This window comes from Gigantopelta aegis, chromosome 11, assembly GCF_016097555.1.
Source record: "Gigantopelta aegis isolate Gae_Host chromosome 11, Gae_host_genome, whole genome shotgun sequence".
Classification (NCBI taxonomy): Eukaryota; Metazoa; Mollusca; class Gastropoda; order Neomphalida; family Peltospiridae; genus Gigantopelta; species Gigantopelta aegis.
Window position 1 is genome coordinate 901,924 of NC_054709.1, and position 12,412 is coordinate 914,335.

General features: G+C 34.9%; 1 protein-coding gene across 1 annotated transcript in view; it reads left to right on the plus strand.

The window, feature by feature from the left end:
* The window catches only part of LOC121385328 (dual 3',5'-cyclic-AMP and -GMP phosphodiesterase 11A-like), a 133,975-nt gene extending 121,563 nt beyond the window's left edge, over positions 1–12,412 (plus strand). Inside the window, exons 17-20 of the mRNA XM_041515965.1 lie at positions 2,405–2,546; positions 3,928–4,002; positions 5,037–5,120; positions 6,794–12,412. Of these exons, the coding sequence (XP_041371899.1) occupies positions 2,405–2,546; positions 3,928–4,002; positions 5,037–5,120; positions 6,794–6,919 (427 nt within the window). The 3' untranslated portion in view covers positions 6,920–12,412. The remainder of the gene's footprint in view (positions 1–2,404; positions 2,547–3,927; positions 4,003–5,036; positions 5,121–6,793) is intronic.

Genomic DNA, 12,412 nt, shown 5'->3' on the forward strand with positions numbered 1-12,412 from the left:
GAATCACGCAATTCTAGCAACAGATCTATCATTACATATCCAGTAAGTACACCAAACCTGAATCACGCAATTCTAGCAACAGATCTATCATTACATATCCAGTAAGTACACCAAACCTGAAACACGCCATTCTAGCAACAGATCTATCATTACATATCCAGTAAGTACACCAAACCTGAATCACGCCATTCTAGCAACAGATCTATCATTACATATCCAGTAAGTACACCAAACCTGAATCACGCCATTCTAGCAACAGATCTATCATTACATATCCAGTAAGTACTCCAAACCAATTTTTGTCGTCTTGTGTTTGAACAATAGACTAGGGGTAGAATTTAGCTCCGTCGGCGCTGCATCATAGGTTCGAACCACCTCGGTGGACCCATTTTTTTTTTCATTCCAGCATGTGCACCACAACTAGTATATAAAAGGCTGTGGTATGTGTTGTCGTCTCTGTGGGGAAGTGCATATAAAAGATCCCTAGGTGTCCTCTAAAGACTGTGTAAAAATAACCAATCGTTTGACATCCAATAGCCGATGATTAATAAATAAATGTGCTCTAGTGGTGTCGTTAAATAAGACAAACTTTTACACTAGGCTAGTCCTAGTGGTATATACTGTCCTGTATATGGGGATGGTGCATCTAACATTTGTTTTATAATCCTTTGCTACTGTAATGAAAAAGAGTAGCCCATGTCGTGGCAGCAGCGTGTTTCCTCGCTCAATATCTTTGTGGTCCTTATCCGACGCCTTATGGCAGAAATTAAAATGTGTTGAGAGAGTAGTTAAATAAATCATTTCTAGTTCTTCCTTCCTCTCTGACCACGTGTCGAGATAACCATATGTTATTCACAAATAACAGTTTGTTTTGTTTAACACCACCACTAGAGCAATTTAGCTCAGTCGGTTGAGCGCTCACCTGAGGTCCTTGCATCGCAGGATCGAAACACCGCATTGGATCCATTCAACTGATGGGTTTTTTCTCGTTCCAACCAGTGCACCACAAACTGGTCAAAAGCTGAGGTATGTGCTTTCCTGTCTGTGGGATGGTGCATGTAAAAGATCCTTTACTGCATTAAGAAAAATGTAGCGGGTTTCCTCTGATGACTACCAGTCAGAATTATATCTTTGATATCCAGTGGCCGATGATTTGTTTTAAAATATGCACTAGTCGTGTCGTCAAAGAAAACAAACTGTAAAACACATTGATTTATTAATCATCGGCTATTGGGTGTTAAAGCACATTGATTTATTAATCATCGGCTATTGGATGTTAAAGCACATTGATTTATTAATCATCGGCTATTGGATGTCAAAGTTTTTGTAATTTTGACATATAGTCTTAGAGAGGAAACCCGCTTAATTTTTCCATTAATAGCAACAGATCCTTTATATGCACCATCCCACAGACAGGATAGCACATACCCCGGCCTTTAATATACCAGTCGTGGTGCACTGCCTTGAATGAGCAATAGCCCAATGGGTACCAACGGGGATCGATCCGAGACCGACTATATGGAAGGCCAAGTGCAACATTTGTTATAATTATGTGTAGGTAACAATACCCAAACATATCGGTGCTTCCGAATATAATGTTTGTTATATAAGTATTAGGTAATAGTAATGGAGAATTAATAGTAATAGTAATGGAGAATTAATAGTAATAGTAATGGAGAATTAATAGTAATAGTAATGGAGAATTAATAGTAATAGTAATGGAGAATTAATAGGTAATAGTAATGGAGAATTAATAGTAATAGTAATGGAGAATTAATAGTAATAGTAATGGAGAATTAATAGTAATAGTAATGGAGAATTAATAGTAATAGTAATGGAGAATTAATTATTGACCATGTATCATTATATCTGAGATGTATGATTAAGATTTTATATTTTGTTTTCCACTCTTAAAGGCATATAGCCCCCCCCCCCCCTTTTTCCGGGGTTGTCGCGTGACCATAGATATAACCCACTTTTTCTTCCATCTCAGTAGTAATCTGGGTTACTTTTATTTATAATCCTTGGTAGATCTGGGGTTGCGAATAGATTTGTAAACTTGACAGTGGTAATATGCCTTTAGGATTTGGAATCATGGAATTTACCATTGTATCTTCAAATTTTCAAATTGTAGGGAGAGGCCTTAATATAGGCATTTTGCCTGTTTGTCAATCCCCAACCAGCGTTATAATTGGGAATAAATATTGTTTAAATTATCCGAGACCGACTTCGCTTCAGATGTTAGCTTTACCACTGGGCTACCACCGACGCCATAACCGTAAATAAAACGTCGCTAAATAAAACATTTGCTTCCTTCCACGTCCCACCTCTTAACATAACAGTCGCAATTTAAATGTACCGAGGTGTTGTCAAACGAGTTTTACCTTCGTTTCTTTTCCTGGAGGGTGCGAGATCGGTTCTTCTCGATGGTGGATGAGGGAGTACACCACTGGGAGGAGAGGGAGCTGAGGGAGATCTACCGGGGAGTGCTCATGACAGCCAGCGACATCGCCGCCATCTCGAAACCGTGGGACGTGCAGCGCAGGGTGGGTACCAGTCTATTGCCTTCACAGCGACCACACACATACACTGGCGAAACACAGCCGCCTGGTCACTGACTGACGAAATCACTCACTCATTCACTCGAGTCACTCTTAAACTAACTGACTTACTGACTGACTCACTCACTCACTCACCCTATACATATTCACTCACCCACGAGTCACTCGCTCACTCACACAGTCGCTTACGCAATAACTCACTCACACTATCAGTTGATCACTAACTCACTCACTCTGACTCACTGACTAACAGACTGACTGACTGACTCACTCACTCACTCACTCACTCACTCACCCACTCACTCTGACTGACTGACTCATTGACCGACTCACTTAATCACTCACTCACTCACTCACTCACTCACTCACTCACTCACTCTGACTGACTCACTCACTCACTCACTCACTCACTCACTCACTCACTCACTCACTCACTCACTCACTCACTCACTCACTCACTCACTCACTCACTCACTCACTCACTCACTCACTCACTCTGACTGACTGACTAACTCACTCACATATATACCGATCATTGTATGAAGTATTCCCCCAAAAGAAAGCATTCATTGATGCACCTTAATTATATACTATAACAAACAAAAAAGTTCTTTTGTTGTATTTAAAAGGACATTCCCGAGTTCGCTGCAATTTTAAAGATGTTATCGACTAACAGAGACTTTTTAACAATTGTAATTACATATCAAATATATTTTTCTGCATAAAATATTAGTGGCTGTATATTAAACGTGTTTCTGATCGTTCTAATATTTGTACTAGGTTAAATTTCATTTTATTTCCGAAAAAATATTTGTTCATACGTACGAAATTATTTCTAGACAAAATCCAGTTTGGGCTCCTTACAAATATTAAGACGACCAGAAACACATTGAATATACAGACACTGATATTCGAAACAAGTTAAAATATTTAATATGTAAGTTTAATCGTTGAAATATTTTATAGTCGGAAACATCTTACAATGCAGCAAACTCAGGAATATCCCTTTTTTAATTTTTCATCATAGATAATGGGTTCCTGATAAATAATGGACCAATCTTAGAAATGTTTTATTTTAAGTAATTACATATTTGTTTTATTTGACATTCTAAATAATAAATTCATATTTCATGAACGTTTCCATTCTAAATAACCAATTCATGTTTTTATCCCCCCCCCCCCCCCCCAAAAAAAAAAACCCCACAAAAAAACAAAACAAAACAAACAAAAAAACAAAGATAACTAATGAACTACTACTTTTGATCGCATCTATTGGCTTTGATGTTCCTATGTTTTCATCACAATTATTGGATTTGTGTTTTAAATCTGCTTCCTGCGTAACGAATCGATATTTCTAATTCCACAGAGTGCTGAGCTGGTTTTGACGGAATTCTTCGATCAAGGTGATAAAGAAAAAAATGAACTGAAAATCCAGCCACAGGTGTGATATATCTCTCATAGTCATCGGCTTCTTTAAGGCTCGATAGCGCCAGTACTCTGCCGTTCGAGATACAGACGGACATTTGGACGGTATGACCGCTCTCTCAGCCAGATATAACATTATAGTTAAAATAAAGAATGGCTGCCTACCACACGGTAGGCCAAAATTCCTGCTATAATACAATAAAAAGCCTCTGTTTGACGCTAAATTCCTTTACATTGATCACAAATATCTCCCTTTTTGTTATGTGTGTATTAGTGGTTAATATGTGAAATATTTGTCATAGACGAACTCGAAAATGATCATTGTAAAGGTATTTAGCGTCAAACATGGGCGTTTTCTTGTATTAGAGCCGGAATCGTTGCATACCGTGTGGTAGGCAGCCATTCCGTGTTTTCTTTATACAGTTATCTCTGGCGGCAGATTGCGATAATAACCGTCCTAATGTCCGTCTAGTGACTGAACGGCAGAGTACCCAGGTTAAAGGCTAGTTAGTACTTGATTCAAATCCTACAATGAGTGCGCAGCTCATTGGCAAGGTTTATTGTTAGTTTAGATTTCACATCTCTAAACCTGTGGTTAGTGTGCAATTCTGTTACAAAAACAAGTTAATTTCTAGGCGTTTCTCATGTAATAAAAAAACTTATTCAAGGTACATAAGGTATATACTTATAGTACTTACTACGATGTAACTTGCAAGTGAAATATATATACATATATATCTTCCAGATGATATTTTACATGTTTGGAACAACTAGTAAACATGTTAAAACATGATATCCATTGTTTAGGTGAACATGTTAAGATACGTTCATCTATTTTCGCTTTGTATGCATTTTAAGGGAATTACCAAATGTTTGACATCCAAAAGGCGATGATTAATAAATAAATAATTGTGCTCCAGTGGAGTCGTTAAACAAAATAAACTTTAACTCTACATTTTAGCATTTTAAGGCCAAAATGACATGCATTGCAAGCCCTTTTCTGAATGTAATATTAAAGTTTGTTTGTTTGTTTGTTTGAACCACCTTCAGGCGTGTATGGACCGAGAGAAACAAGATGAAATAGCCAAACTACAGTTATCATGGATTGATGGAATCTGTATTCCTCTGTACAAGGTTGGTCAGTAGCGTGTTCAGGGGGTGGGTGGGGTGGGGGCGGGGAGAGGCAATTTTACTGGCTTCCATCTTATCCTATCCTATTACATTTATTTAACATCAAGCGCATATAATTATTTTAATGAAGATCACTAATTAGATTATTTCAGTGCAGATAACTAATTAGATTATTTTAATGAAGATCACTAATTAGATTATTTCAGTGCAGATAACTAATTAGGTTATTTTAATACAGATAAACTGAATACATTATTTTAAAACAGATAGCTAATTACACTATTTTAATGCAAATCGCTAATTAATTAATTAATTTTAATATAGATAACTATATTATTTTGATACAGATTGCTAAGTGGATTATTTTAATAATATTGCTAATAACATTTTTTTATTCAGATTAGTAACGGGATTATTTTAATGCACATTGCCAATTACTAGTATGCTATAATATAGATTGTTAATTACATTATTTTAATGCAACTTACTAATTATATAATTTTATAGCAGATTGCTAAGTAGATTATATCAATGAAAATCACTAATGCGATTACTTTCATATAGATAACTAATTACATTATTTTAATATAGATTGGTCATTCGATTATTTCATGGCAGATAACTAGATTATTTTATAATACAGATCACAATTATATTATTTCAACACTGATCACAATTATATTATTTTAATGCTGATCACAATTATATTATTTTAATGCTGATCACAATTATATTATTTTAATGCTGATCAGATTATTTCAATACAAATAACTTATTCGATTATTTTAATGTATATTACTAATTAGATTATTATTATTTAATACAGATATACTAAAATTAATCAGTTATTTTAATGTATATCACTAATTATATTATTATTATTATTTAATACAGATATACTAAAATTAATCAGTTATTTTAATGTATATCGCTAATTATATTATTATTATTATTTAATACAGATATACTAAAATTAATCAGTTATTTTAATGTATATCACTAATTAGATTATTTAATACAGATATACTAAAATTAATCAGTTATTTTAATGTATATCACTAATTATATTATTATTTAATACAGATATACTGAAATTAATCCGTTATTTTAATGTATATCGCTAATTATATTATTATTATTTAATACAGATATACTAAAATTAATCAGTTATTTTAATGTATATCACTAATTAGATTATTATTTGATACAGATATACTAAAATTAATCAGTTATTTTAATGTATATCACTAATTAGATTATTATTATTTAAAGGCGTATTGTCACAGACCACTGACCTATTTAATGGACTAACAAAGTATTACCTGAACAAATATAATTTGATTTTTCACTAAATGTACTTTATTCAGCCATCTTCATAACCACCATACTCCATTTATTAATGACATTTTGTAAAAATAATTGAATCATGGCAATGGTCCATAATTCAAAACCTAGAATTGCCGAGAGGGATGACATGGATTTCACTCCATCATGGTTCAGTTAAGGTGATTCGATAGCTAGATTTAGTTTCCAACAATTAATGTAATTTTTATTTATTATCCATTTTCAGAAAAATAAGGTCCTTAAATCTGTGACAGTATGCCTTTAATATAGTTATACTAAAATTAACCAGTTATTTTAATGTATATCACTAATTAGCTTGTTTCACGTTGCAGCATCTCAGTAAGTTGGACCCGATGTTTCAGAGCATGCTGAACGGAGTTTACAGTAACCGAGCCCACTGGGAGATCCTCGACCACGAGCGGCTGTCCAAGTCCAGCTTCCTCGAAACAGGAGTCTGAGGGGGGTATTGGAAGGGGGGGGGGGTGGATGAATGAGGGGGAGCCACTGTATGTAGCTACACAGGTACAAAGGATTCAGACTAACTGGTGTAAGGACAGTGTGTTCAAAACAGTTGCAGGCTACGAGGATATAAAGAATACAGACGAATTAAATGGATATACCAGCAGCTTACACAGAATAAATACATTCTGTGTCACAAACGTATCTGTGTCACAATATGATATGCCAATATAACTACTAGATACACAGATATGAAGATTACAGACTAGTTAATGGGTGCAAGAATAATGTGTGCAAAACATTGCTACTAGATACAAGGGTTGAAAGACTAAATACATCATTACAGAAGAACGGACATGTCCATACCGCAACATGATGTGCAAATGTAGCTACTAGCTATAAGGATTCAAAGACAAAATACATCATTACAGAAGAACGGACATGTCCATACCGCAACATGATGTGCAAATGTAGCTACTAGCTATAAGGATTCAGACTAAATACTATTTTTAAAATTATAGAAGAACAAATACCTCTGTGTCACAACGTGATGTGTAAATGTAGATAGTAGCTAGAGATACATGATGACTATAAGCACCATCGATAGCTGAACGACCCCACACGGTTGATGATTACCTGGCAGGTACTGCACGTTCTGTGTACCCTGGGCTCAGGTGATACCGAGATAGCTGAACGTCCAGCAAGATTGGAGCATGCCCCGGTCAAGTATAGTGCCATACTGAAATGAAATCCTGCGGTTTCATATTCATCTTTCCATCGTTATCTATTTGTGATGTCATAAGAAAACAAGTCTTTGTCATTGTGTTATATGTTTGTGGCATCTTTGAAACAAGAAGACTACAGACATCAGTATAAATGTAATAATATGTCAAAATATTAAGAGCAAAATACCTGGTAACTAATGGAGTTTTAAGAGTACAGACTGCGACATCATTATAAATGATGTTTTTGTTCAAATTGTATTTACAAAGTAGCCAGCAACTGCAGACATATGACGACTGACTATTAAATGGTGGTAGTTTGCCACGTGCAAATATAGGTACTAGCTACAAGATATGACGTCATTGTTAGATGATTCAGATGGGTCCGTGTCCCAAAACCACCTATAAACAGATACTATTCGTATGAAGACCAAAGACAATTAAATTTTGTCAGAGTACCGTGTGCAAAAATAGCTATAAGCTAAACGAAGTACAAAGACTACTATAACTCGTTAAAAAAGGTCAGATGTATATCGTAGGATACTATATGTAAAATAATTATGAAATGTACAAAAAATAATAACCTAAACGCTGTTACGATACTTTCTGCAAAACAATAGTTACAATGGTACAGAGTTTACTTGCATCATTACTATAATATCAGATGTATGTGCCAAAATACTATGTGTGAATTTGCCACTAACTACATGATAAGAAGACCAAACACATCATTACAGCTACAATATTATGCAATAAATAATGACTAGCTATAAAATTACGATTATTATGAACCATCATATTAAATGGTCGTATGCATATGTCACAATAGTATATAGAGCATACCTACCTACCTACCAGCTAACACGTATGGAGACTAAAGGACTATTACGTGGTGCCAGAATGCAATATTCACAAACAAGCTACTCTGTGTCACAATATAATAAATATATTACGTGTAAAAACAGCTACAAGCTATTGCATATAAAGATCACATACATCATCATAGAGAAAAAATATATCTGTTAGGACCCTCTATAAACTGGAGTTCTCTCAAAACGGGACGTTTACCACCGTTCCCATTTAACTATCAGTACAAACCGAAACATTTCTAAACTGGATAATCCTTAAAAACTGATGCTTTAATTGATCCCATGAGTGTTCGGTTTAGAGAGGTTTCATTGTATGCACAAACTCGCTGCTTGCTACTGATGTTTGTAGACTTGAGACATTTTTCTAGAAGATCAAATCTAGCCAGAACACTGTAACATACACCTAGATAAAGGATATCAACAGTATAGAGATCATTATAGATGGTAAAACGTATCCGTATTAGAGCTATACGTACAAACATTTCAGTAGCTACAGAAGTATGAAAACTTAAAACTAAATTATTTCAGGATACTCTACGCAAAAGTAGTTAAGTACTACTAGCTAAAGGATATCAACAATATAGAGATCATTATAGATGGTAAAACGTTTCCGTATTATAGTTATATGTACAAACATTTCAGTAACTACAGAAGTATGAAAACTAAAGAGTAAATTATTTCAGGATACTCTGCGCAGTTACGTGTGAAGGAAGAATAGAATATTCACTCACAGAAGTACCGCTGTATGGAGTCTGTATACATCATTTAAAATACTCCGATCTGTGCATGTCACAATTCTGTGTATAGAAACAACTGACGGCTTTAGTGTTATGAATCCTGCATACATCATTTAAAATACTCCGATCTGTACATGTCACAATTCTGTGCACAGAAACAACTGACGGCTTTAGTGTTATGAATCCTGCATACATCATTTTAAATGCACAGATCTGTACATGTCACAATTCTGTGTATAGAAACAACTGACGGCTTTAGTGTTATGAATACTGTATACATTATTTTAAATGCTCAGATCTGTACATGTCACAATTCTGTGTATAGAAACAACTGACGGCTTTAGTGTTATGAATCCTGCATACATCATTTTAAATGCTCAGATCTGTACATGTCACAATTCTGTGTATAGAAACAACTGACGGCTTTAGTGTTATGAATCCTGCATACATCATTTTAAATGCTCAGATCTGTACATGTCACAATTCTGTGTATAGAAACAACTGACGGCTTTAGTGTTGTGAATCCTGCATACATCATTTTAAATGCTCAGATCTGTACATGTCACAATTCTGTGCATAGAAACAACTGACGGCTTTAGTGTTGTGGATCCTGCATACATTATTTAAAATACTCCGATCTGTACATGTCACAATTCTGTGTATAGAAACAACTGATGGCTTTAGCGTTATGAATCCTGCATACATCATTTTAAATGCTCAGCCCTGTACATGTCACAATTCTGTGTATAGAAACAACTGACGGCTTTAGCGTTATGAATCCTGCATACATCATTTTAAATGCTCAGATCTGTACATGTCACAATTCTGTGTATAGAAACAACTGACGGCTTTAGCGTTATGAATCCTGCATACATCATTTTAAATGCTCAGATCTGTACATGTCACAATTCTGTGTATAGAAACAACTGACGGCTTTAGTGTTATGAATCCTGCATACATCATTTTAAATGCTCAGATCTGTACATGTCACAATTCTGTGTATAGAAACAACTGATGGCTTTAGCGTTATGAATCCTGCATACATCATTTTAAATGCTCAGATCTGTACATGTCACAATTCTGTGCACAGAAACAACTGATGGCTTTAGCGTTATGAATCCTGCATACATCATTTTAAATGCTCAGATCAGTACATGTCACAATTCTGTGCATAGAAACAACTGACGGCTTTAGTGTTGTGGATCCTGCATACATCATTTAAAATACTCCGATCTGTACATGCCAGAATTCAGTGCATAGAAACAACTGACGGTTTTAGCGTTATGAATCCTGCATACATCATTTTAAATGCTCAGATCTGTACATGTCACAATTCTGTGTATAGAAACAACTGACGGCTTTAGCGTTATGAATCCGGCATACATCATTTTAAATGCTCAGATCTGTACATGTCACAATTCTGTGCATAGAAACAACTGACGGCTTTAGTGTTATGGATCCTGCATACATCATTTTAAATGCTCAGATCTGTACATGTCACAATTCTGTGCACAGGAACAACTGACGGCTTTAGCGTTATGAATCCTGCATACATCATTTTAAATGCTCAGATCTGTACATGTCACAATTCTGTGCACAGGAACAACTGACGGCTTTAGTGTTATGAATCCTGCATACATCATTTTAAATGCTCAGATCTGTACATGTCACAATTCTGTGTATAGAAACGACTGACGGCTTTAGTGTTATGGAGACTGCACACTAAACTATACATGTATCAGGATATTAGGTGCAGCAATACTAGCTACAGCCTACATGGGTATTAAGGCTAATTTCAGGATTATATATATATATATATATATATATATATATATGTGTGCGTGCGTGCGTGCGTGCGTGCGTGCGTGCGTGCGTGCGTGTGTGTGCGTGTCTGAATAGTAATTTACAACTTAGCTACAAGCCACAGAATACGAAAACTCCAGACATCCTTGTAAATGTGTACATGTGCCACGAATCAATGGGTAGATGTAAGACCACCACACTCTCCCACTTACCACTAACTCACTGTCCTGGACTAACATACTAAACAGCTAAGATGTATGTTTGGTACAGCGTGCTTGAAGCTTAACTGTATATAAGCACGAAAACAAAGTGAAACGAACCAATAAGCCAAAAAATAACCGCTGATAATGGAATGACATTGTGTATGGAGGCATGCGCACAAAATATAATACTATATAGGTGAAAAATATTATTTATATAAGACATGTAATAATATCTAACATATATTATGTACGGAGGTTTAAAATGTAGATACATATGGAAAATGTATCTGTTTAAGAGAGATAATATGTAAATATGTTTGACAAAGGGATGAATGCGTGACTCAAATTCATTTATAAAGTTGTAATGTATTTGTGTTGAAGCATTATGTGTAAATATTTCTCGTTAAAAAGTAGTTAATGTATGATACTTAAAACGTGAAATGGCATTAAATATATCAAGCATAATTATGTCAGGTTATTGTGTGTAAATATACCGGGGGGGGTGGGGGGGGGGTTGAATGTATAACCTGAAGGTTAACTGTTTTTGTATTAGAATCTGTTATGTAAATATTTACGACAAGAGGTGTGAATGCATGACTCCTATATAGAGGTCAAATGTTTCTCATTTAGAATCTTTTATTTTGTGTAAATAGTGTTAACACGTGTGACTATATGACATGTCAAGATATAGAGGTCAGATGTTTGTTAAAACACTTTCTGCACATTTACTAACAAAGGTGTGATTGCATGACTTCTGAACATATAGAAGTCAAATGTTTGTTGAAACACTTTCTGTACATTTACTAACAAAGGTGTGATTGCATGACTTCTGAACATATAGAAGATAAATGTTTGTTAAAACACTTTCTGCACATTTACTAACAAAGGTGTGATTGCATGACTTCTGAACATATAGAAGTCAAATGTTTGTTGAAACACTTTCTGTACATTTACTAACAAAGGTGTGATTGCATGACTTCTGAACATATAGAAGTCAAGTGTATGTTGAAACACTTTCTGTACATTTACTAACAAAGGTGTGATTGCATGACTTCTGAACATATAGAAGTCAAGTGTATCTGTGTTAGAACATTTCGTGCAAATATTTTTAAATTTGTTATTGTATGACCACTGAAGATATTATAGAAATCAAATATG